At 36.1% G+C, this 24,905-nt stretch overlaps 1 protein-coding gene across 4 annotated transcripts in view; it reads right to left on the bottom strand.

The window, feature by feature from the left end:
- Positions 1 to 24,905, bottom strand: part of ATXN7 (ataxin 7) — a 132,004-nt gene that overhangs the window by 29,337 nt on the left and 77,762 nt on the right. For all 4 annotated transcript variants that reach the window (XM_063291528.1, XM_063291530.1, XM_063291527.1 and 1 more), the window contains one exon: positions 18,955 to 19,059. In XM_063291528.1, the coding sequence (XP_063147598.1) occupies positions 18,955 to 19,059 (105 nt within the window). The remainder of the gene's footprint in view (positions 1 to 18,954; positions 19,060 to 24,905) is intronic.

Genomic DNA, 24,905 nt, shown 5'->3' with positions numbered 1-24,905 from the left:
TCCCCCCCAAATCTTATTGTGGCAAGTGTGTTTGTTCCTGTGAGAGATGAGTGAAGGACGCCAGAAGTGTATGGCAAGAATACATAATCCCAGCAGGGTCACCTAAGGCATGATGGTCATCCCAGGTGCCTAGCAAGCAGGCATCTATATTGGGAAATACAGGGAGCTGCTGGAGGCAGATGATCACTTTATCATCATTTCACATGGTTTTAAAACTGGAAGAAGAAACATCAATAACCTGTACTATGTTGATGACATAACTCTGATAGCTGAAAAAGCAAATGGTCTGGAAGCTGTAATACTAAAATGTAAGGAGCACAGTGAAAACATTGGACTAGGTAGGATTAAACATAAAGACGACCAAACTAATGACAACAGGTGCATCAACCAGCCTTAGAATTTTCAAAACAGGTAGTCCTTGCTTAGTGACCCTAACTGGGACCAGAATTTCGATCACTAAGCAAAGTGCTTACTAGGCAAAACATCACATGACTGTACCGCTTAGCGATAGGAGTTCTGGTAGTCCCAGATGTGGTCATTAGGCGAGGACCACATCGTCAGTAGGCAAGGACAGCATGCTTCTCCTGCTACGTGTGAATTGCTGGTTCTGTCCTGCTGCCTCGTTCCCAGGCCCAGGAAGCTCTCTTTGGCAGACAAGGCTCCGCCGCCCTGCCACACTTGTCTCCACTTCAACTGCCCCTACCTGCTGATCTTCCCCCCATCCCCCATGACAACATGGTTATCAACAATTAAAATTCTGTTCTATGATTGATAGAGGTAATTACAATGGGAGGACAGAGCAGTGGGACAAAGAAAAAGTTTGAAAGAGGTACAAGAAAAGGACCTAAAGGGAGGTCCTGGTGTTAATAGCAAGCAGGATAGAAAAATAGGAAGGAGAAAGATAAACTTCAGGGAAATGAAGAGTCAAGAAGAATTAGCTGAAGATACAGTAATAATAAACATTCTACCTACTGTCAATTTTTATGATCACAAGCATATCTGTATTTATGTTGTTATAATGAAACCTTGCTTTAATGGATCAGTAAAAAGGAAGTTGTGTCCATGTTTCCCAATTGTCCATTCAATTGGGGAGTATCTCATCCATGATGACTTCATTACACAAATGGCATCATTTATACCATTTTACATCATTTGTATAATAATGTCATTATACCTGTTATTCAAAATAAATACAAGGGAATTTTGTGCACTGCATTCAAAGACCATTGTATCAAGGGTCTGCTAAATTTAAATTTCACTGTACTACAAATTTGTTTTGAGACTCCATTCTAAAAGCAATATCCATGAAACAATGACTTTACCAGGCCATAAATCTAATCTAATGGGCTACAGAGCTTACTTTTATGAAAACCAATTATATCAATTTTTTATATGATCTACAAATTTCCAATAATTGGGACTACATTTATCAAAAAACTTTTTCACTGTCTTTGACAAATCAAAATTTATTGTACAGGATCATTCAAAACGGTACAGTTTATTTTTTGAATATAAGACATTATTGGAAGAAATGAAACAAGTAAATTCATGTGAATACAACATTCCTGTTAATAATCTATCTTTAAAAAAGCAATTGACATATGCAACCGGTAAATTAAAAAATGAACATAAATGTTTAAGAGATTCAGGGGAGGGAGCCTCTACCCATTGGAACAGCCTCTGAAGATCTGTATGGCACCCTCCCTCCTGATACTTAGGAAAGCTGTGAAAACAGAACAGTTTAAAATATTAAAGCTAAATATTATCATTGGGAAACATCTATGTTAATGTAAGTCTGATAAATTACAATATTGCTGTCAATTTTTTTTCAGTGTTAATTACATGTTTCATGGGAAAGACTGCCAGATATCTGTTGGGTGTGTCATGGTATAAAGTAAGTAAATAAGTAAGTATATAAACTCAATTTAAGAAGTGCAGATTTCTCCTCTACTCTCGTTTTCCCAGTTAGCAGCTTTAAAAAAACAAGACATTTAAATCTGAGTATTATTTGAATCAAATTTTAACTGTCAGTAAATGGAACTATTTCTGGTTTAGAAAGATTAAAATGAAAGAAATGGCTAGTGATGCATGCATGTGCATTAGGTGGTCCCATGCTCTTCCTGTCTGTTCAGGAAAACAGCAATTGTGTGCTTTACATTTCAGTCATCTGACAAGATCCAAGATGATACAAAGGGCAGAGAAGAAAGCAAGCTCAAAGCATAACACTGAAGACAAGTTTGCTGTACTGAGATCACTCTGCATGAATAATGCTAGAAGCAACCTAGTTTAAGTTGTCATGCTGAGAAGGGGAAACTGGATAAATACTTCCAGCTTTCCAAGGGCATAGTTACACAAATCACACACATTATTCTTCATGCCACTTCACATGCGTACACTGCAAATGAACTGACAGGCAAATCATCATACTGTGAAAACCTGGGTGACAGTCATGATGCTGCCCATAACTGGAAAAAAAGTAAGCTCTGCTAGTTGATGCAAATAGGTAGCAGACAGTCTACTTGGTGTAGAATATGGTGTCTTTGCTATATATCAGAGGCAATACTGAGTAACTTCTTGTGGCATATTGTAATATTTATCGTCATGCTACTAACAAATTAATTCAGATATATGTCTTTTAACTGGTCTACCAAATATGTGTTCTGCATCTTTTCTGTGAAATATAGTACTGTTGATCAGATCCCAAATAACAGGTGATAGTGTTAAGGAGGCTGTATAGACAATACACAAATGTAGAAATGCATTCTATGTAGGGCTGTGCAACTCATTTCATGGGTATCATGCAAATCAACTCCTGTTGAGTTGTTAAGAGTAGTTGTGTTGTTTGCAAGAGTTGTGCTGCTGTTTGGGAAGCTGATTCTAGTTGTCGATAGAGATTCTCATTCATCCAGGTGGAATTGTCTGTAGGCTGAGTTATGGCAACTGGATTTCTTTCTTTTTGGTAGAAATGTTTCGCTGCTTGTCCAAGCAGCTTCTTCAGTCTGGGCAAAGGTTGGTGAGGGGACCCCATATATGTCTTCCAGGGTGGCTGCATTGTCCCTACACCTGAATGGCTTGTTAATTGTACCAAGGAGGTGTGGATTGTCTTTGGAATGTCTTACTCCTAAATCCTTTGTTCATCCCCAAGTGGATTGTTAAGAGTGGCCTTCCTGGGGGTCTTAATCTTCCTGGAGACTGATGAAAGAGCAGCATGAAAAATGGGGGACAAGTTGTGTCTGAGGCCTCCACCTCTATTGAGGGAAGGATTTTCCACTTTGGCATGAATGGATTCCTTAACCCCTCTCTCGAACCACCTATCTTCTCTGTCCAAAATGGGAACATTGTTGTCCTCAAATGAGTGTCCTTTTTCTTTTAGATGAAGGTAAACTGATTCTGGTCCTGTGGTGTTGCTCCTCCTGTGTTGGGCCATCCTCTTGTGTAAAAGCTGTTTGGTTTCCCCAGTGTAGAGCTCAGAACACTCCTCACTGCACTGGATTGGATATACTATACTTTTAGTTGTCATTTGTTTCCTTTTATAGCTGCTTCATTTCATGGAATGAGAAGTTTTTTTCAACTACCTCTGCAATTGTCATAGATAACACTCAATGTTTTCATGGAACTGTACCACTGTAGTCCATAAATACCAACAGCTTTAAGGGACAGAAAATAATAAGGTAAATGGACCACGCCAGTTATTATAGAAATGGATAAAAAATCATGGAAGGTTGGGGATATATTGTCTGAGCTCTCCTGAGTATACGGGCAGAGGAAATTTTCAGCTTACATGCTATTACAATATTTAAAAGGCTAATCTGAAATTTTAGGAATAGACGCAGCAGCAAGACACTTCAACTACCTAGCCCAAGATGGATATACTGACTTGCAGCAGCTCACTAAAAACATGTACTCATAATTCAAGTTATAGTCTAACTAAAGTATTACCATATGCAAACCATTTTCTTAGGTTTAATTCCAATATACAGGATGCGCTGGTGACAGACCTTAAAGATCAAATGTGCAAGAGGAGGAACTTTATGGGACAAGGGTTTATCTTTTTTTCCCCATGTTTCATCAGTTGGCATGTATAGTCACTGCAATTGGCACAGGGTAATCTAGCATTGTGTTCAGACTGCCCACTGCCGAATTAGCAGTGAAAACAAAAGCAGCACAATGTACAGCCTCAGTAGAGAACCTTATGCAGTAAGAAGCAGCTAATTGCTCAATAAAATCATCCTCAGATCCTGGCTCCTCCCCTTTCCATCCTGTGCATGAAAAAAAAGAGATTTTATATCCAATAGTTTAACTCTTCACCTCGGCCTTTGGCAAGGAAGAGAACCCTCCTTCATTCCGTCTGGTCTGTTGTGCTTGCCATCTTTTATCTTTTATTGATTTTATTGAAATTTCTTTGTTTGTGGAGTCCTTGGAGCTCTCTGAGCCTTGTTGTTTTCTTGCAGAAGTTTCATTGCCAGACTAGGCAACATCTTCAGTGCTATTTCTTTGTTTGTTGGGAGCTGCCCAGAGTCATTGTGAGTTGGCTGGCATACAAGTTTAAATAATAATAATAATAATAATAATAATAATAATAATGCCACTGATTTTGTTTCTTTATATAATAGGAGCTAATTTAAATATAGAATATACCTTAATGCAGGCATTACCATCTTTTTAAAACTATATTATTTTAATAGAGTACTTGTTTTAATATTTTTTATTGATTGTACTTCCTCATGAAATGTACCTATATGAAGAGGACAGTAAACAGTTTAGTTACAAATTGTTTGGGATAAATCCCATTGGTTAATTTTAAATTCAAGGTAATTCTTACATAATTCTGTACTATTTTCAAAATTCAGTTAACCTCTTGGAGTTCCCCTTGCCCCCTATCTTAGGAAAACGTTTTAAAAAAAATTAAAACCTTTAACTTTTAACAGAAACCTTTTCATCTTTTTTTAAAGGGTACATATGTTTCTGTTCATTTAAAGGATCTTGCAAGATTAATGAAAATAAAAGAGAATGCAGTGAAATGGATATGCCACCAAGAACAATGAGAAAATTAACAAAAGCTACTCACTGGTAAGATCAGTAAACTAAGAGATAATGCTACACAACCAAGTTAATGAAGCTAATAAAAAAAAGAAGGTATCTTTCTCAATTATGATTATGCATATTTAACTTGTGTTTTTCATGCACTACCAATTTTCATAAAGGTTGTGTCTAGTATATTAAAATCAGTTTTGTTGGAAGTGAAAAATCTGTTTGCGAAAGTTTTCTGGAATGTAGTAAGAACAGAAAAAAAATCCATTAGATTTTTATCCCCACACAAAAAGCCATGCAATATGGTTTAAATAGTTATCTTTCCCAAAAGAAAAATATTCAAAATATGTCATCATTTACTATCAACTTTTAGATCCCCATGCATTTTAAAACTGATTTGGTGTTTTAGATGTTTATGTAATTCCATTTTTGATTCTGTATTTGATTTGTGCATTTTAAATTTATTTATTTATTGCTGAACTATCCATCCTGATTTCAAAATGTGATACTTTACTGATATTCTGTTTTTTTGTATTTTTGATTTAACTGTACACTGTCTAGAGGCCCAAACTGCCACCAATGGGCCAGAAGGCCAGCAGGCACCAAAAAGAAATATCAATAAAAAATACTTCTTCAGACTATGGCTAAAGACCAGATGAGTTTTGAAGAAAGATTATATGGATTTAGGAGTTTCAAAAACAATCTGTGTATCAGAGAAAATAAGCTTTTTATGGTGTGCCTCAGAGTATTTTTTTGCCCTAATCCCAACATTAAAATATTGTAATTATTTCTGGAGGCAGCTTTGTTTTGCTTATTGTGTATACAGCCCTGTGAATAATTTTATAGAAAAGAAATATATGAAATAAATGGGCTTTATTAACAGGAATAATTTAACAGACCACACACTAGGATAAAGAAGTTTTTTTAAAAACTCAATTCAAGACCACATGCAGTTGCAAACAACCTGTGTGTATTGCTGTAAAGTTATTGTAAACTCCTCTGGGATTTTTTAAAAAATAATCAGCATACAGCTTTTAATAAACAAACCAATAAGCAAGCAATGATACTGTACAAAGTGGCCAGGGCTAAATTTATTATGTTTTCTCAATTTTTACAACGGAGTTGGAAGATTAAAACAACTGCCTATTTCAGAGCTTATATAATAGTTTTCATGTCTTTTCTGCAAAATTACGGAAATTATATTGCTGGTTTTCAGCAATTTGCTGAAATCCATCAGTGCAACTGAACAGAAGTCCAAGAGATATAAAAAAGTTATTTCTTCCTTCTGCAAATGTCCTCTAACAATTAATATAATTTGAGAACACACCAGTGATAATAATTGATACCACTACCATCATTTATTTTTCAGTTAATTAGAAAATAGAGTTGCATATAAATCATAAAGACCTCTCTACAATATAACCTCAACAAGTTTAGACACATTTTATTAGTTAATAATAAGTTGAATAAAAAGCCGAATATTAGTTAAGAATATTCAATTAAATACCATGAAATTGTAAATTACCATGTTCAGCTGCAATTTTATATTTTATATACTGGCTTGCTTTTTTAATGTTGTGTGGTAAGTTTTGCTTGCTTGTTTTTGTTGTATGCTGCCCAGAGTCACATTGTTTGCATTCGGCAGCCCTATACACCCAATCAATCAATCAATCAATGACTAGAACAGCCTTTCTCAGCTGGGGTTCCCAGGGTTCCTTCCAGAGGTTGCTAGGGGTTCTGTGAGATACTGTGATTGGAAAAAAAAAACCCATTATTTTTTGAACTTCCCGTGCCCAGCAATGCTAGCATTTGCAGTGGTGGGAATTTTTATGCTTCACGACTCAACTGTCAGCCTGCTGCTTTGCTGTTGTTCATAAGCATATATTGTGTAGGTTGGACATGAATTGTATACTGAGGTTTTTGTATTTGTTAGAATTTTTATGCAGGTGTTCCCTGAGACCTGAAAATTATTTTAAGGGCTCCTCCAGGCTAAAATGGTTGAAAAAGGCTGGACTAGAAGGTTGAATTTCAACAGACACATTTTAGTACAAGCCCCTTTTCAGCAACTGTGCAATGTAATTCTTAAGAGGGCAGTATAAATTCAGTTATCAGATACAACATCAGACTAGCTGCTACATCCTTTAAGAGGAGATGCCTAAAATTGTCTTAACTTACTTCAGGCAGGCAGGCAGGCAGCAGCTTGACAACCCCTGCTAAACTGAATATCTGGAAGCTCAAGGTTTTGTTCAGACATTCCCCCCTTGCCCTCCACCCTATCAGAAGTCAAACAATCTGTTCATTATCCTATGTATATTACTTAACTCTGGGCTTGAGGCCAATTCATCAGGACAATCCTCTCATGACATAGAACCTACCTAAACCAGTCCAGTGAAATGAAAATTTCAAACAAGGTGACGGTGTATTTTTCCCCATTAGTTCCCATCAAACCAATATAATTTTATATACAGTATTTCTATCTTTTCCCACAAGAGAACTACTTCAACTTCTAGATGCTGTATTTCTTCCACTTCTACAATATCCTTTTTGAGGTATGGTGAAAAAAGTTGTACACAGTATCCTTTGTATTGAGTATCAATCCAGGATAATCCCGCCCCGCACTATGATTTATCAAGTCACAGTGGCTTCAGGTGCTGAGCCATAATGGCTGGATTTACACATCATGTTAAGCCAAAAACAAACAAAGCAGCCATACTGATGCTTAGAAAGAGCTGCAAACCAGGCCTCTACCTGCAGTATTGTTACACCTCAGATTTAGTACAGTACTTAGTGCAACATGATAATACTAGCAGTAGTCTGTAGGTTGAGTCATGGCAACTGCATTTCTTTCTTTTTGGTTGAAACTTTTTGCTGCTTTTCCAAGCAGCTTCTTCAGTCTGGGCAAAGGTTGGTAAGGGGATCCCATATATGTCTTCCAGGGTGGCTGCATGGGGTCCCCTTACCAACCTTTGCCCAGATTGAAGAAGCTGCTTGGACAAGCAGCAAAACATTTCAACCAAAAAGAAAGAAATCCAGTTGCTATGACTCAACCTACAGACAATTCCACCTGGATAACTGAGAAGCTTCATCGACATAATACTAGCAGTACTATTACTCTATGATTTAAAAAAAAATCCTTGATAATCAGAGGTGCATTCCTATGATAAACGGAGAAGGCAATTATTTTAGCCCATTTTTTTGCAGCCTGCCAGCACAGAATAGAGCATAGCAGTAAAATGATAGCCGTTGATTCACTCCAATATCTAGTTATTTGTATGAGGCTTCTTTCTCAGGCACAAGGACAGGGAGATTTTATCATAGATGGGATCTAGCGAGTGAAGAGATCCTTTTCACTCAGGTTTCAAGCCAGGTCAGAGTACTCAGACAGCATTTACCTTTGGCAGAACCAGGATGGGGGTGGTGCAACTGTCCTGGTTTTCCTTGTTCTCTCAGTGACTTTCAATACCATTGATCATGGTACCTTTCTAGACCAACTATGGAGACAGGGAGCAGGAAAGACTAACAAGACCGAGTGGCTATGGATTCACAGACTATCTGGTTCTGGAGATTTTCCAAACAGCAGATGCCACTGTGGCCAGGAAAGTCTTGGTACAGATCATCTTGTGTGCCAACTGCACTGTTTCCTTGACTGGAAAGCTCTTATGGTCATTCATGCCATAATCACTTTGCATGTGGACTATAGCAATCTGCTCTACATGGGGCTGCCCTTAATGGGAAAATTTTTGCACATTCAGCTGCATTGGGAAAGAAATCACAAGATCACTACACTAAATGTGCAAAATCCTCCATCTGTATTTTCTTTAGGCAGTCTGACAGTCTCAGTACTAGCTTCAGCCATCCTTCCTTCTTCTACTTGCCTTTCCATTAAAATTCCAATTCCCTCATTTGTTCCTTCTCTTTTCTTCCTCTCCATTGCTCTGTAAGCTTCTCCATTCTTCTTCCTACTTTTTATATCATTTCAGTCTAAGTGCCCCAAGATATTAATTTAGCGTATTATGGGATTCAATGTATGTATATGCCATTCTGGCTATTTATCTCATTTATTTTCTTTGTTCAAGTACTTACACACACATTTCTCCTGTTGTAAGAAGTATTCCTGATAGCAGAATAAATTTTATTGCACTTCTGCAAACTTTATGATTTATTGGTAACTAGCCATATCCATTACGGTGGCCATTCTTTAGGAGCACCTATGACATTCTCCCAAAGTTCCAAATGAAGCCACTGAGAGACTCCAACATATTCAAGTAAAACTTGATTCATACTAATCAGAGTTAAAAGCACGAAGAAAACAAAATGTACCAGCAAAGACAGTGCTTCTGTCATGAGTATTGATGGCGAGCAGGAGGGGGCCCCGATCCAGGGGGGAAAACGCATGCGTAGTACTGAGGAGTTAAGCAGCCATTCAAAGAGACACAGATCAGACCCGCCTTAACTTTTGGGGTTTATCTATCTGGGTTTTTCCCACGCTTCTTCAGTTTGTTAGGATTTTCTGTCTACTGTAGCAATAATAAACACTAGAGATCTATTCCTCGTCTCAGCGTGGTTCCTGGCTGTTAGGACAGCTTCAGCAATACTATTAATTACAGATTATACAGTAAAATGAACCCTAATAACCACAGCATTTTCTCAACCACTGCTAAATACTAATTTACGGGCACAAGGAGAAAATTCATGCAGAGGCATCAATACCTTAAGGAAATATTACTTTCATAACAATTCATAATGAAAGCAACTCTTTACAATGTATGTTTTTGGGTTAAACCGAAAAGATGGCTCAAACCTTTTTTCCTATAACTTGACAGTAACTGAAACTAGAACAAGCCTTACAGTGCAACCAAAGCATTTCTAGCTTTACTTTGTATGTAATGGATACAGAGTTCCAGGCCTTGTTTACTTATTTTATTGGAATGGCTACCCAATTGGCAATACTCCATTAAATGATGTATTATTTCAGAATAATGAGGTGATTGGTTAAAATGACTGTAGTGGCAACACAGAAGACCTTTGTTATTTCGAGGAGTTTAAGAGAAACATTTTGATTTTTCTCCTTCACTTGAAGAAGCTTAGACTTTATTTTGAGTTATACAAATGTTTAGCTGGCTTGTTTTTTATTTGTTTGAAATGGGGGGTGGGGGAGAGAAAACCCCAAGATGATTTTTGTTAAGGACTAGCTTCTCCGAGTAGCTCCCAAGGCTCTTGGATTATGTCATAAGGAGGTGCTCCAGATCCTGGGAACTGTCAAGGTCAGATCCTACAGTCTCTGCGCCATGGAAACAGGGTCACGAGGTTTTAGGGCCACACTTTGTTAAAAACCTTAGGACTGCCTCTTGAGTTTGGGAGCTCCTGCACGGACCTGAGCGCTGGGTGCTGTGGAAATTGAGCCACCCTGGGGTATCTCCGCTGTCCTTATTAAGGGGCTCCTGACAGCCTATGGGAGATCGGTATCAACTTGCTTGGTATGTTATGATTTTTCTTTCTTTATATTATGCTGTGTAAGCTTCTGTTTAATCAATCTAAACTATGTTTCTGTTTAAATCTGTTGGCTTAAGTTAATAATAAAGCTTAAAATCTCTTTACTCACTGGTGTGCTTATTGTCTCTGGATCCAAAAGAACCAATTGTCTGAGCACCTGATCACTGCTTGGACACTTGGCAGAACAATGACTTATTGAAATACTTCCTACACTGAAGCTGAAGTGCAAAATGCTTCTGGGGAAGTGCCAGAGTGCTCCTTGTAGCAGCGATAGAATTTCATACAGTTCTGCCAAGAAGAAATTAAATCAACCATTACTAGAACTAGAGATTAAATCCCACGGCTGGAATTTGGAGTTCTGGAGTTGGTGAACTACTGTTTGAGGACTGGATAAGCATTTATATGGAACTGACTCAAGTTTTAATGGTAATTTGTTAAACTATAGACAGAAATTAACTCAGGCCTATTGGTAGTCAGCCACAACTTGCGCTTGTCTGGCACTAGACAGATAGGATGAGGTTCCTTGCTGTGAAAAAAAAAAGAGGCACAACAGATTTTATTTTGGCAAATAAATCTCAGCAGATGGGGAATCTAGAATTTCAGATACCACTTAAAACACAGTAAGCATTTTAGAAACTATTTTTATACTAATTATAATCTAAAGTACATGTAGCAAATAAAAACTTTTCTGCTCGACTATAAGTTGTTCTCAGTAAGACTTTTAGTGGACATTATTACACTGTGATATTATGTAGGCTAATACCACTACTGTGGAAAGAACTTAGGTGCACCTGCAGTTTTGCGAGATCTTGCATTGTTCAGTAAGGTACTGTAGAAAGATCAGTATTTTGTTCCAAGTGACCTGATCAGAACCTCATCTTTTCTTCTACATGTTGTCTTTCTTTATCACATATATAGAGCCAGTTTGGTCTAGTGGTTAAGGCAACGGGCTAGAAACCAGGAGACTGAGAGTTCTAGTTCCGCCTTAGGCATGAAAGCCAGTTGGGTGACCTTGGGCCTGTCCCTCTCTCAGCCCAACTCACCTCACAGGGTTGTTGTTGTGGGGAAAATAGGAGGAGGAAGGAGTATTAGGTATGTTTATAAAAATAATAAAGGCGGTATAGAAAATAAAATAAATAAAAATTAAAGGAGATGACCCTATCCATCATCACCTATTGATACTGAAGACCTTCCTCAAGACTTACACATCCTATCTCATGAATTCTTTTTTCTCCCCAATAAGTGTTACTCTCCACTTAGCAGACAGTTTATGCGACACAATAACTTATGGAATATTTAAATCACGAAGGAATCTAATGAGGGATCTAACACTTCAAACCTTATTCAGAGAAGGAAATATACACTTTCCCCAGTAGAAGACTGAGACACATACTGTCTGCATTAAAGAAAAGGCTTGGTACCCATCAATCTCCCACCTTGGTGCAAGATCCAGAAGTGTAAGTACTGTGAAGTTGAGCTGCAGGGGATCAGAAGGAACTGTTGCTTTTGATCCCCAGCCTCCCTGCTGCAACTCCCTGCTCCAACAGCTGCCCTGCTGCCAGCAACTTCTGTACCAGAACCACTTGAGTCTTGGCAGTAGAGTTCCTCAGGATTATGGTCTTGGGGGACTTCAATGTGCCATCCCTTTTATGGATGACTGTTGAGAAACTGGTTGGCCTGTAGCTTCAGGAGACCCTGGAAGAAGCAGATTATCTGAACCTCTTCCAGTTAGGATTTACTGAGACAGCATTAATCACAATGGTTGATGACCACTGGTTGGCTTGAGATGGGGGTAGTGCATCTACCATGGCCCTCCTTGATCTCTCAGTGGCCTTCGATACCATTGATCATTGCATCTTTCTGGGCCAGTTTAGGGGATTGGGAGGCACAATCTTATGGTGGTTCTCCTCTTTTCTCTCGGGCCCTGCTCTGTAGGATGCCTCAGGGCTCTATTCTCCTTGCTCTTATTTAATATCTACATCAAGCTGCTGGGCGAGTACCTCCCCAATGGAACAGCTGCCAGAGATTAGTAGGGCCCCGAACCTGTTAGCCTTCTGTAAGGCATTAAAGACCTTGTTCTCCCAAGCATTTGGGCTTTGTGGTTAGGAGAGCTTTGCTGGTTAATGTGGTTATGTATTCTTCATGAGTTGTATTGTCTTAGCCTCAGGCATTTGGTTTTGGTTAACTGTTGTGGTGGTGGTTTTAACCCCTGTACGCTGCCCACTTTTGGGAGATGGGCAGCCTTATAAATTGTTTAAATAAATAAGCCCATTCTAGAAGTCAGAATTTGTCCCTCTATTAACCAATGTTAAAATCTGATTAACATAATTCTACCAAATAAATCTGAGTAGCACTGTCTCAAAAAGATTAACAGAGTTTTATCATTAAGGACTGAACTACATCTTGTAAAGAATAATGTAAAAGGTTAAACTTAATTCCTTTTTTAAGTGAATACCACATATCCTTTTGAAGGGTTTCTTAATAATCATAAGAATCATTTGGGAAATACTAAGAACTATATGAATAATTAAATAACATTCTCTTCTCTGTGCCATGTTCATAATATTCTTTTGAGAACAGTGGAAGAAAACATTTAATGTTAAACGCACTATGAGTATGCTTTAAAAATGTACTACTTACCAACAAAAATATAAATATAAGAAGCTGTAAAAATGCAAGTTTATGTATGCTAATATACAGTGAGAGAGAGTAAGTCAGGAAAGGGAAGAATCCAAAAGGAAACAGTGATTTTCTTTGTTCAGACAAATTTTAATAATCAAAATCAGTGGGTAGGATAGTGTTCTCAATAAATAGTTTGTACTAATTTCTATGACAACAGTGGAAGGTAAATATTCTGCGACTATCACTGTGCCAAGTTTTGTAGAAAAGAAACAACTCCTGTTATATAAGCTCAGGTATTTAATCTGAGATACTATTTATTTCTGTGGTGATGATTAATAATGCTAATTTATAATAATTGCTGCCAACTTTGAAAATATTTAATTGAAAGAAAAACTTTGAAAAAAACATTTAATTCAAAATATGGAAAAAACTGAAATAAAGTTAAATAAACTAATAGAAAATAATAAATTGTTGAATGATAAAACCCAGTAGCTCCAGTCAGTATGGTCCTCCGGGAGGAATGCTGGGAGTTGCAGTTCCACGGCAATTGGAAGGTCATAGGCTTCTTGTCCGGTTTTAAGCTATGCAGCTACATTTTCTTTCTTTCACCAGATTAAATTATGACTGACAGAGACATGGAATACCTGTTTACTCTGAATGAGTTCCAGGACACGAATCCTATGAACTTACTGATGGGCCATCTGAGCCATTACATATTACATTATCTTGGAGGAATCCTGCAGAACTGATGTAAGAAATAGATCTGAAAGAACCTTGAATTGCATATAACTGCTAGAAACCAGCATGGATTTGTCAAGAACAAATCTTAACTCATTTTTTGTAGAGAGATTCCTTAGTAGATGACTGGAATGTTGTAGACTTAAATTGATTTCAGCAAAGCTTTTGAAAAAACACCCATGACATTCTGATTAGCAAACTGGTTAACTGGAATGGATGGCATAACAATAAAGTGGATGCATACAGTAGATGGTTCAAAAAGGATAGAAAAGATGGGACTCAAGAAATATGTCAATGGTTTGCCAACTACAGTCCTAGGACCTATACCCTTCAGCATTTTTATCAATTACTTGGACAGAGATAGAGCTAATGTGTATCAAATGTAAAGATGACTAAAACTGGGTGGGTTGGGCTGAAAATAATAGAAAATAGTTTGTATTTATACATAAAATAAAACAAATATGAACTAATACAGTATTATTTACTTAGAAACACAAATGAAATAAACATTTGAGATTGGGATATCTGGCTGGGCAACAGAGATTGTGAAAAAATATTATGAAATAATAATTGATTATAAACAGAATATGAGTCAGGAGTGAAATGTGGCTATGAAAAGGGTAAATGTGATCATCATCACAAATATAGTTTCCAATTATTCCAATTATAAGCCACATTCCCAACTAGCAGCAGTAAGAGCTGACTGTAAGTATTGGTTACTGTCAGGTTAAGATAGGGTGGGATATACCTTTGCATCCTGGAGTTATCAGTAAGATGACCATGAGCATGCATGCAGGTGTTTCCTTAGGGCCCTCAAGGTCCCTTGGGCTCCTCTTACTTTACATTAATCTCTTTATATTAAAGAGAGGTGTGTGTGTGTGTGAGCGTGCACATGCAGGCCTTTGAGTCAGTTTTTGACTCCTGCCAACTGCCTAGACAAATCCCTGCAGTTTTCTTGACAAGATTTTGGAAGTGATTTGCCATTGCCACCTTCCTAGGGCTGAGAAGGAGTGATTGGCCCAAGTCACCTAGCTGGCTTTGTGCCTAACGCAGGACTAGAAGTCATGGTTTCCCGGTTTCTAGCCTGATGCCCTAACCATCACACCAAACTGGCTCTCTGTTATTTTATTTTATTTTATTTAAATTTATTTTGATTTATTATTTTAATTTGGTTTAAAACGGTTAAACCTACATTTAACAAAATAAGAGCATTATCTTCAACATCAACCTCTTTCTAAATTTCACATAACCCTCATGGATATTAAATGGTTAGTAACTGCAGTAAATTGCTTGGCAGTATTGCCCTCCATCCAGAAAACAAACGAACGGACAAATAAATAAATGATAGGAATTGTTTAAGAGTCAAACACTTTGAGACTCATTGGTTCAGCATCAGAAGACTTCCCGTAAGGCTGGAACAACACAGTTCAAACTCAAAATAACTGTTTTGAGCATGGTGAGTCATTTCAAATTTAAAATATTTTGCACAGCCTGGGTATTAATAGATGGCTGGCAGAAGTGGGGCTGAAAACGGTTAACAGGGAACATCTTCCCAACTTTGACTTCTGGTAAATAACTTCTTTTCTGATTTAATCTCTCCAACTGTAGCAATTCTGTAAAGGACCTCACAATCTATTCAAAATATAGTAAATGGCCCCAAAAGGTTGGGGACTCCCATTTTAATCAGAAAAAAAGTAAACCATTTGGGAGGAGAGGTCAATTTCTTCCCATGTTTTCAATTTTTCAATGAGAATTTTTCACAATCTGATTACAAAATCTAATTAGCAGTAAAGAATTCTGACATGGATTTTGAGAATTTTGTTTAGACTTTTAACGTATTCTAAAACACTATTCTCAATCTGCAAACTGACCAGAAGGTAACTGTCACCTTATATGAGCAATCCAAACTTTCAGATTGTATACACATGGATGAAATATGCCGATACGAATAATCTACACAAGTAATGGCTGTAATAGGCAAGAATCACAAACCTCCTAGGATAGTAATGAAAACTGGGGGTGGGGGGGTGCAGATTTGTGAGAATCTACAGATATATGATTATGGCAGAGAGACTGAGGAAGCAGCTGTCTGATCCCAAGTAGGAAACCACTAAATACCATGTCTATACCAATTTCTTTTTTTAATTAGCAAGCTTTATTTTTCCTACATTATTCATGAATTTGCTTTGAACGGGAGAATACGAGGACAATTATACAGTGGTGCTTAAAAGTTTGTGAACCCTTTTGAATGTTCAATATTTCTGCATAAATATGAACTAAAACATAATCTGTTCTCCACACAAGTCCTAAAACTAGATAAAGAGAACCCAATTAGAGAAATGAGGCAAAAACATGCTTGTTCCTTTATTAAGGAAAATTATCCAAAGCTACATATGTGTGTGGCAAAAGTATGTGAACCTTTAGGATTATTAGTTCATCTGAAGGGGAAATTAGAGTCAGGTGTTTCAATTAATGGGATGATAATCAGGCATGAGTTTGGGAGGTCCTACCTTATTTAAAGAATAGCATTCTGGGTATTCACTATCAAAGACTGATCTGTGATACTGCACAGGTATGTGGAACTGTTATGGTTTGAACAAATGAGATTTCTGAGGACCTCTGAAAAATAATGGTTGATGCTCATCAAGCTGGAAAAGGTCACAAAACGATTTCCAAAGAGTTTGGACTCCACCAGGCAACTGTCAGGCACACCGTGTACAAATGGAGGCAATTCAATACATTGTTACCCTCCCCAGGAGTGGTTGATTAACCAAGATCACACCAAGAGCAAGGTGTGTGATACTCGAGGAGGTCTCAAAGAACCCCAGGGTAACTTCTAAGGAACTAAAGGTCTCTCTTGCACTGGCGAATGTCAGTGTTCATGAGAGCATCATCAGGTGAACACTGAACAATGGTGCGTATGGCAGGGTTGCAAAAAGAAAGCCACTACTCTCCAAAAAGAACATTGCTGCCCGTCTACAGTTTTCAAAAGACCATGTGGACAAGCCAGGAAGCTTTTGGAAGAATGTTCTGTGGACAAATGGGGCCAAAATAGAACTTTTTGGCTTGAATGAAAAGCATTATGTTTGGTGAAAGGCAAACACTGTGTTCCCACATAAGAACCGTATCCCATCTGTGAAACATGGTGGTAGCAATATTATGGTTTGGGCCTACTTTGCTGCCTCTGGACCAGGATGGCTTGCCATCATGAATTCTGAATTATGCCAGCAAATTCTACAGGAAAATGTCAGGGTATCTGTCCGTGAACTGAAGTTCAAGAGAAAGTGGATCACGCAGCAAGTCAATGACCCAAAACACAAAAGTTGTACAACCAAAGAATGGTTAAAGCAGAAGAAAGTTAATGTTTTGGAATGGCCAAGTCAAAGTCCTGACCTTTATCCTACAGAAATGTTGCGGAAGGACCTGAAGCAGGCAGTTCCTGCAAGGAAACCTATCAACATCCCTGAGTTGAAGCTATTCTGTAAAGAGGAATGGGCCAACGTGCAAAACTGATCAACAGTTATTGGAAATGTTTAGTTGCAGTTATTGGTGCCTAAGGGGGGCATGCCATTTATTAAAAGCAAAGGTTCACATACTTTTATCACACACAAATATCTAGCTTTGAATAATTTTCCTCAATAAATAAATAAGTATAATATTTTTGACTCATTTGTTTAATTGGGTTCTCTTTATCTAGTTTTAGGACTTATGTGGAGAAAAGATCATGTTTTAGGTCATTGTTATGCAGAAATATTAAAACTCAAAAGGATTCATAAACTTTTAAACCACTATAGCGTCATGGTTGGTAGGGAAACTATAAACACTTTTAAATGAATATACCTACAAATTCCCTATAAACAGAACTCTGATAAAGTAAGGTTTTAAGTTACAAAGCTATCTTCAGCTGGATAGACTTAAAACCCATGTGCAACCCTTAGCAATCAATGTGCACAGTTGTTTAGAAGTATGCATGCTTTTGCTCATAATCACTGGAGGCACCAGATGAGAAGATATAAATCAGCTGCAGTTGGTTGAGTATATAAGATTGTTTCTCACATTAAAATGATAATATTTCTCCAATATTTCTGCTAGTAAAATCCTGTCAACATTGCATTAAATTACTAATGCAAGTTAAAACAGCTATATTAACATTTTGGTTTTGGGAAAACAATCAATTCCTAACAACCTTTATGGTCATCAGATCCTAATACCTATAATAATACAGAAACTAATAACTCAGAAAATACTGTATTTTAAGGAAAACCCAATTCCTGTTGATTTCATGGACACATTCATGTTTTCTTTCACTGCCTTTCTGAGAAACATATCTGTCTTAGTGCAGAAATGTACAGCCTTAGGATTTCTCCAGCCCAAGTACTAACTGGGTCTGCTTCCGCTCAGCTTTTTCACATTAACCAGAACAGTGAAGTGCTGCCACCTAGCTGAGCCTCACTAGGTTATTTTTAAACAGCAGAACTTAAACTACAAATCAAAAGATACAGTTGAAAGGACAACTGAATACTTGCCCAGATATGATTATTTTTGATAATTTAGTGCATATTCAATCCTATGCATAACATTTTCTTAGCATTAATTCCTTGCAAACAAGGATATTCTCTCTAGAATCCCGCTGAAGCATAGCTAGAACATATGGTGGACACGGTATTCAAATTTACATTTTTAACACAGTATTATTTGCACAACTGGTTTGAATTACCAAAAACGGACTCCATACTGATAGCACATAATGGCAGACAGTATTTATTCAGTTGTAAGGCCAAAATCCAAGCTTGCTTTGTAATAAAAAAATACAAAGAATAATATTCCTAGTGTTAATATTGAGTGTTAATAATACTCAGAGAGTATTATTGTGCTAACATTATTTCCCTAAACATTAGAAATGTCCAGTTATTATTTCTAATAATTTAACATATAATGCATTATTCATATTTTTCTATATTTACATAATGCAAATGCACCATCAGCTTTTAAGATAATAAACAAGGATAATAAAAAGCTGCCAAGCTTAATCTTCAACCCCTAACAATTAAAAAACGGTTCAGTACTTACCATAATGTGATTGAAATGCCTGTGGTTTTACGACCTGATTACAGTGGTTACACATCACCAAATAGAAATCATCATGAGCTGGGCAAAGACCAAATATTGGCATATCTAAAATAAAAAGTACAAAAAGTGTATCTCACTGCTAATCAGAATCAGTGTACAATTTATGTAAAAGAAACATTTGATGTCACCATCACTGAAGCTCTGATATCATATTTCAAAAGCAGCAGGTGGAAGAGGCCCGAAGGGGGAAAACGTGTAGTTATGTATTTGTATTTATAAAAGCATTTCTGAGTCACCTTTCTCCTCATAAAAGCTTCCCAAGGTGATCTACAATTCAAAACATAATGATTTAAAAAGATAAGACATTCCATACAGGAGAGTTAAAAATAAGGAAAAAATATTTGAAAACCAAGACTGGAGATAAAATGCTCAAAATAATTTGAAAAATATTCAGCAGCACTACAAAAAAAAAAAAGTTAACCATCTTCCTAAAACTAAACATGAATATGCCACATTAATATGGTCACTCTAACATGGTTTCCCCACTTTGGTGCCAGAAGGTTTCTATCCCAGTTTTCTGTACTCATTTTCTCTGAATACTGAGAAATACAGAAGGGCCTCCAAAGAAGATCATCAACTGAGGTTCATATGTTATAAAACATTCTTGCATTTTTACAAAGTCTATTATGTTGTCTTCTTCAGAATAAATATTATTTTACCATTATTCACACAGAGTTGAGTAAGGAACAAATTTATATTAAGCAGAACACTGTTAAGCCTGGGCAGAGTAATTAGTAATTAGTACAAAAATAACATACTGAAGCTGTATTGAGAGTTGACCAATTTGTTGTTATCTAGCTTGCACAAATGTAGGAAAACAATTAGAATATTTATCTATCTATAATGTGAGACACCTATATGTAACAATGGATATTGTGGGCTTGTTTCTCAGCACAGGCAGGAGAATTAGCTTTTTATGAAACATCACATTATAACTTAACCATCTAATGTCCCAGAAGTATAATTCTTATTAGAGAAAGTGAAACAAAACTGAACAGTAAACTTAAATGTACACTGCAGGGTACATAAATAAACACTCCATACTTTACTAACATACTATTTAGGATTTTCAAATGAGATTTTCTTTAAAAACGTTGTAAACTATTTCTCACATGGCTGAGGTAATATGTTATGTAAAATCTTCAGGTGGAAGATTCCAAACTACATTATACAAAAGGGATTCTTAACCTTTTTGTGCCATGAACCCCTTTAAGAGTCTGGCAAAACCTACAGACCCCCTTCTCAGAAAAATATAATTAAATGTGCAAAATATATACAATATATACTGTATGTTTAATATAAAATATTACAAAGGAAGCCAATTATGCTCAAATACAGTTATCAAAATATTAAAAAATAACAAATATGTAATATAGTAATAAATATGCTTCTTTATTAATTCAATAAATCATTAACAAGACAAGGTACATTTCAGTTAGAGGTTAGTGAACTCCCTGAAATCTATCTGCTGATCCCCAAGAGGTCCATGGACCCCAGGTTAAGAACCCCTGCTCTACAAAGTTTACAACGAAGAGATATTAAAAATTACTAACAAATTGTTATACTTTGGGCCTCAGTATTTGGATGGAGGCCTGCCTCAGAAGCCACAACTGGAGGCTAGGCTGGGAAGTCAATTAAAAAAAAAATCTTGGAAGAAAGCAAGACTATTTCTGTAACTCTGCCAAGAAAACCACATAGATACTGTCACCAGGAGACTAGCTCAACCTGCGAGTATTTTTATATACTGTATGCTGTGGCTCAGTAAAGAGTCAAATATTTGGAACATCACTACAAGTTACTGGATAGAAATACCAAGCAGTTACAGACTTTGGGGACACCATTTGAAGCATTCGTTGTGTTGAGCTATTTCGATTGCTTTTGTTTGATTTGTTCATTGCAAACAGCTGAAAGTCTGTACATTTTGACAATCAACCTGATTTGCAATGGGGGTTGAATAATTTCGATTACAACTGTATATAGGAATATAATCCCAATTGGCAGACTGTAAAAACATTATGTTTCTTGAGACTTTTCAACAACGTCTATAACTTGAATCTCACGCATGGAATAAAATGGTACTTTCCCCTATTAGAACCCTATAGTCTAATTCCTTATAGCTATCTCCTAATATTTTAAAATAATATAATTTTATGTTTTCACATAAAGTTGGATGTTAGCAAGTTTTGGAACACACTAAACACAGATTTTCTGTTGCAAATGTAGTAGAACATCTTCTGAACTATCTATATATTAATTCCACGTGCATACATAATGCCGAACTAAATAATTAGAGGGAAAAATAAATCTCTGCATCTAAAATACAAATTCTGAGAAAATAATAAAATAACTACTAAAATACTTTACAGTTACTGACTGAAAATCCAAGCGGTCCCAGTATTATTATTATTAAATTTATACCTCAACTTTGTACCCAGAGAACACTCAAGACAGCTGTGACAGTATTTTGTAGTAGGCACCCAGCTTATTTTCAAAAGAGCCAGTTACTGAAGGGAATTCAATGGGGCTTACTTCCTGGTACAGTATTGCAATCTTATACCTGTAAAACAGAAGGCAATCATTTTCTAAGACCAGGTTCAGATGTGATAGGAAACTACAGTATGTCATCCTGACATGTGAATAGAGTGCCCACTTCTGATTTTCACAAAAAGGAGTCCTTTATCTAATGCTTTGAGGATTATTTGAACATTAATTAATAAACAAGCCAGTATCTGAAAATAACATTCAGTGCTGGTTGGTTCTTAAATGAAACAAATCATAATTTGGAATTTACGGTTCTCTGAATTTCAATTTATTTAAACTTGGAACTGAATACTTTCAATCTCTTTACCAGTGCATTAGAGGAGACATGAGATGAAAGCACATGAGAGGTAGTTCACTCATGTAGTTGAAAATAATGTGTTCTACCATATCTATTCCTAATTTTCATGCTCCAGATATAAACTGCACTGGCATTAGCTTGCCAGTCAATTTTTTCTCATGTACTGACCACACTTTGTTAATTAAAATAGTTTTAAAGAAGTACACAATTAACAACTAAATAATTTCACTTCTTTTCTCAGCAAAACAGCTTATATAACATTCATAGTTTTGTAACTAATTTAGCATGGGTATAGCACGGAATCTAGAATTAACTTGGTCTGGACAAAAAACAAACAGAACACAGAAGAACGTCAGAGGGATGTACTTTTCCTACCTATTTAGTAGGTATTTTCTTACTCAGCAATAATTATATCACTAATGATTACACTTCATTAACTTTAGTTCAAGTTGCAACCAGGAATGCATGAAATTTTTCATGCTGGAAACAAAGCACTTCAAATTTGAAACATGTCTCACACACTTAGGTGCTACCAATTACATTTGTTTCACAAAACATGATACTGTGAATGAGCTATTAAATACTTGGTTATTTTAAAAAATCTAGGGATGGTGGTAAAATATTTTTGAAGCAGTTTGTTTACAGGTAAGGAAAATCAAGATTGGTTGTCTTGATATTTACTTAGAATTTTAATCTGTCCACTATAATTAACAATTTATTGAAGGTAATTTGTCAATGTTTATTTTAATATGTTAGGAAATTTGTTTATACTAACTCTTTTTGTTCTCAGGATCAATTGTTAACTCTGATGTTAACTATAATCAAATGAAATTGTTTGAATGAAAACCACATTTCTTTCTGTGACTTCTATATCCCTTGTGAAAACCTAATATTATTTCTCGGAAGAGATTACTGAGTTTGCTGTGAGAAGCAATACATTTTACAATACTAAGAAAGTCTGCTGATACTAAATTTACTGAGAAAGCATGGAATTATCAAAAAATAATTCAATTTAGTAAGGGGATAGAAGAAAAAAATTAACATAATTAAGATTACTGCAGTGCAGTTGACTGGAGTTTTTATTCTGGTTCCAGAATAATCAAAAGCAATGCACTCTCCATTTTTCATGCTATCAAACTAAATATTTTCAAAAGGTAGTACTATATATTTTCTTCTAACCTAGTTTACCAACACCAGTCCAAACAAAGCTTCTGGTTTATGTTAGTATTAAGAATACGCAAAACATTTCAATTTTGAATTATCTCGAACTCAAAATATCCTGTATTGAGTTTGAAATGCTGTTCTGAGTGTATCCTGCCTTGAGTTTAAAACTGATTTTTTTGAGCATTCTCTAAGTATTCTGAACCAGAAACAGCTTTAAGTGCAAAACACTGCTGCGAGATTGAAACGTTTCTACAATAAAAGAAATTGCTGGTTTTGTGCTCAAAACAGAATTCCTGATAGATCTATTTAGAAATGTTTTGTACACCTCTAGTCAATTTGCCTATAATACAAAAATGAGTTCTGTTCCATCTTATTATACCATTATAGTGGCCCAGCTGATTTTACTATCACCCCAGAAGTAATTCTCTAGTTGCTTGAACTTTTATGTCTTAACATTTATATTATATAAATTTATATATTTATATATAATTTTATTCATGTATAATATATTTAGTATTTATATTTATATATTATGTTATTCACAGTAAATATATTATATTAAATATTATATATTTACATTTATGTATAATATATTTAAAACACATGTGAAATAAATATTGCCAAGGTGTTTAAAAATTTAAAACTTGAATCTTTTTGTCTCTTTCTACCTATAACATGTGCATTTAAGGGGCAGTAAAAAAGCCGTATGTCTCTTCTCAGCTGCTGTTGTTTTGCACTAAGGTAAAATTAAACTCAGTAGTTTTAGCACTTGCTAAAGTACAAGATGATAGAGAGAGAATCCATTTTAAAAAAGGAGATTTTTAAAAAGGAGATGGGATTGAAGAAAAATGTATTTATTCTACACATATCCACTTCCTGCTTTGACAACACGTAAATCCATATGAAGCCCATCCAGAAATGCTATCCATTCATGCCTAACAAAAGCTACACTGACACAAGTAACCTATTCCCAAAGATCCCGTTCCTACCGCTCAGTCAGGTAATATGAATTCAGAGGCTGAGTGTTGTAAAGAGGTAATTTTTCAGTTCCTCAATTTGTGTGCTGAACTTGGTTCCATATATTCTTTTATTCGGAACTTGGTAGCCCCAGTTTCCAATTTCAATTCTAAAAGGAAACTATAATCTATTTAGGATGTTTTCATATGCAGAAAGCTGACAAAAGTCACTAGGACAACCTAGTGTTGTCATAATATCAATATTGGTTGTGTATGTTTCCTGCTACAATTCAAGGTGCTGATGATCCTTCATGGCTTGGAGCCTGGTTATCTTCATGACTTACTGTGAAACAAATCTGCCTACTGAAAGTGTATGGGTAGAGGGTGCTTGCTGAAAATCCCTATTCCTTGCAAGGTGAGACAAGAGGGGACACAGAGGCAAGCATTCTCTGCAGGAGCTCCCCTCCTGTGATATTTCCTCCTGTCAGATATAAGAGTCATCTCTCACTTTTGATATTTGGGAAGCTTTTAAGAACATGATTTCTCTACAATAGATTTGGGGACTGAGGAAAGACTGGAGAGAGGTAACTGAGTATGTGATGAATTTCTGTTGTTTGATGATATACAGTGCTGTAGTTTTATTATTATAACTGTTGATTGTATTTATTGTTTGATGTAATGACAAATTATGTAACAAATTATATAACAAATAATTTGTTAGCATGCATTTGTATGTCGCTATTTGTAAGCCATTTAATGACTCAGCAGCATAAAAGCACCTTAATAACCAAACAACTCAATATTCATGTATCTATATACTACTAAAACTGTTGTGTCTGTTTGACACTTTGTAACCTTTAACTGGGCGAAATGCTGCATTATAAGGCAACACTTTTTGAACCATAGTACCTCAAATGGCTTCAGCAAAGGAT

The sequence above is a fragment of the Candoia aspera genome, chromosome 2, assembly GCF_035149785.1.
Source record: "Candoia aspera isolate rCanAsp1 chromosome 2, rCanAsp1.hap2, whole genome shotgun sequence".
Classification (NCBI taxonomy): domain Eukaryota; kingdom Metazoa; phylum Chordata; class Lepidosauria; order Squamata; family Boidae; genus Candoia; species Candoia aspera.
The sequence above is the reverse complement of the archived record's forward strand: the minus strand, read 5'-3'. Positions and strand labels throughout refer to the sequence as shown.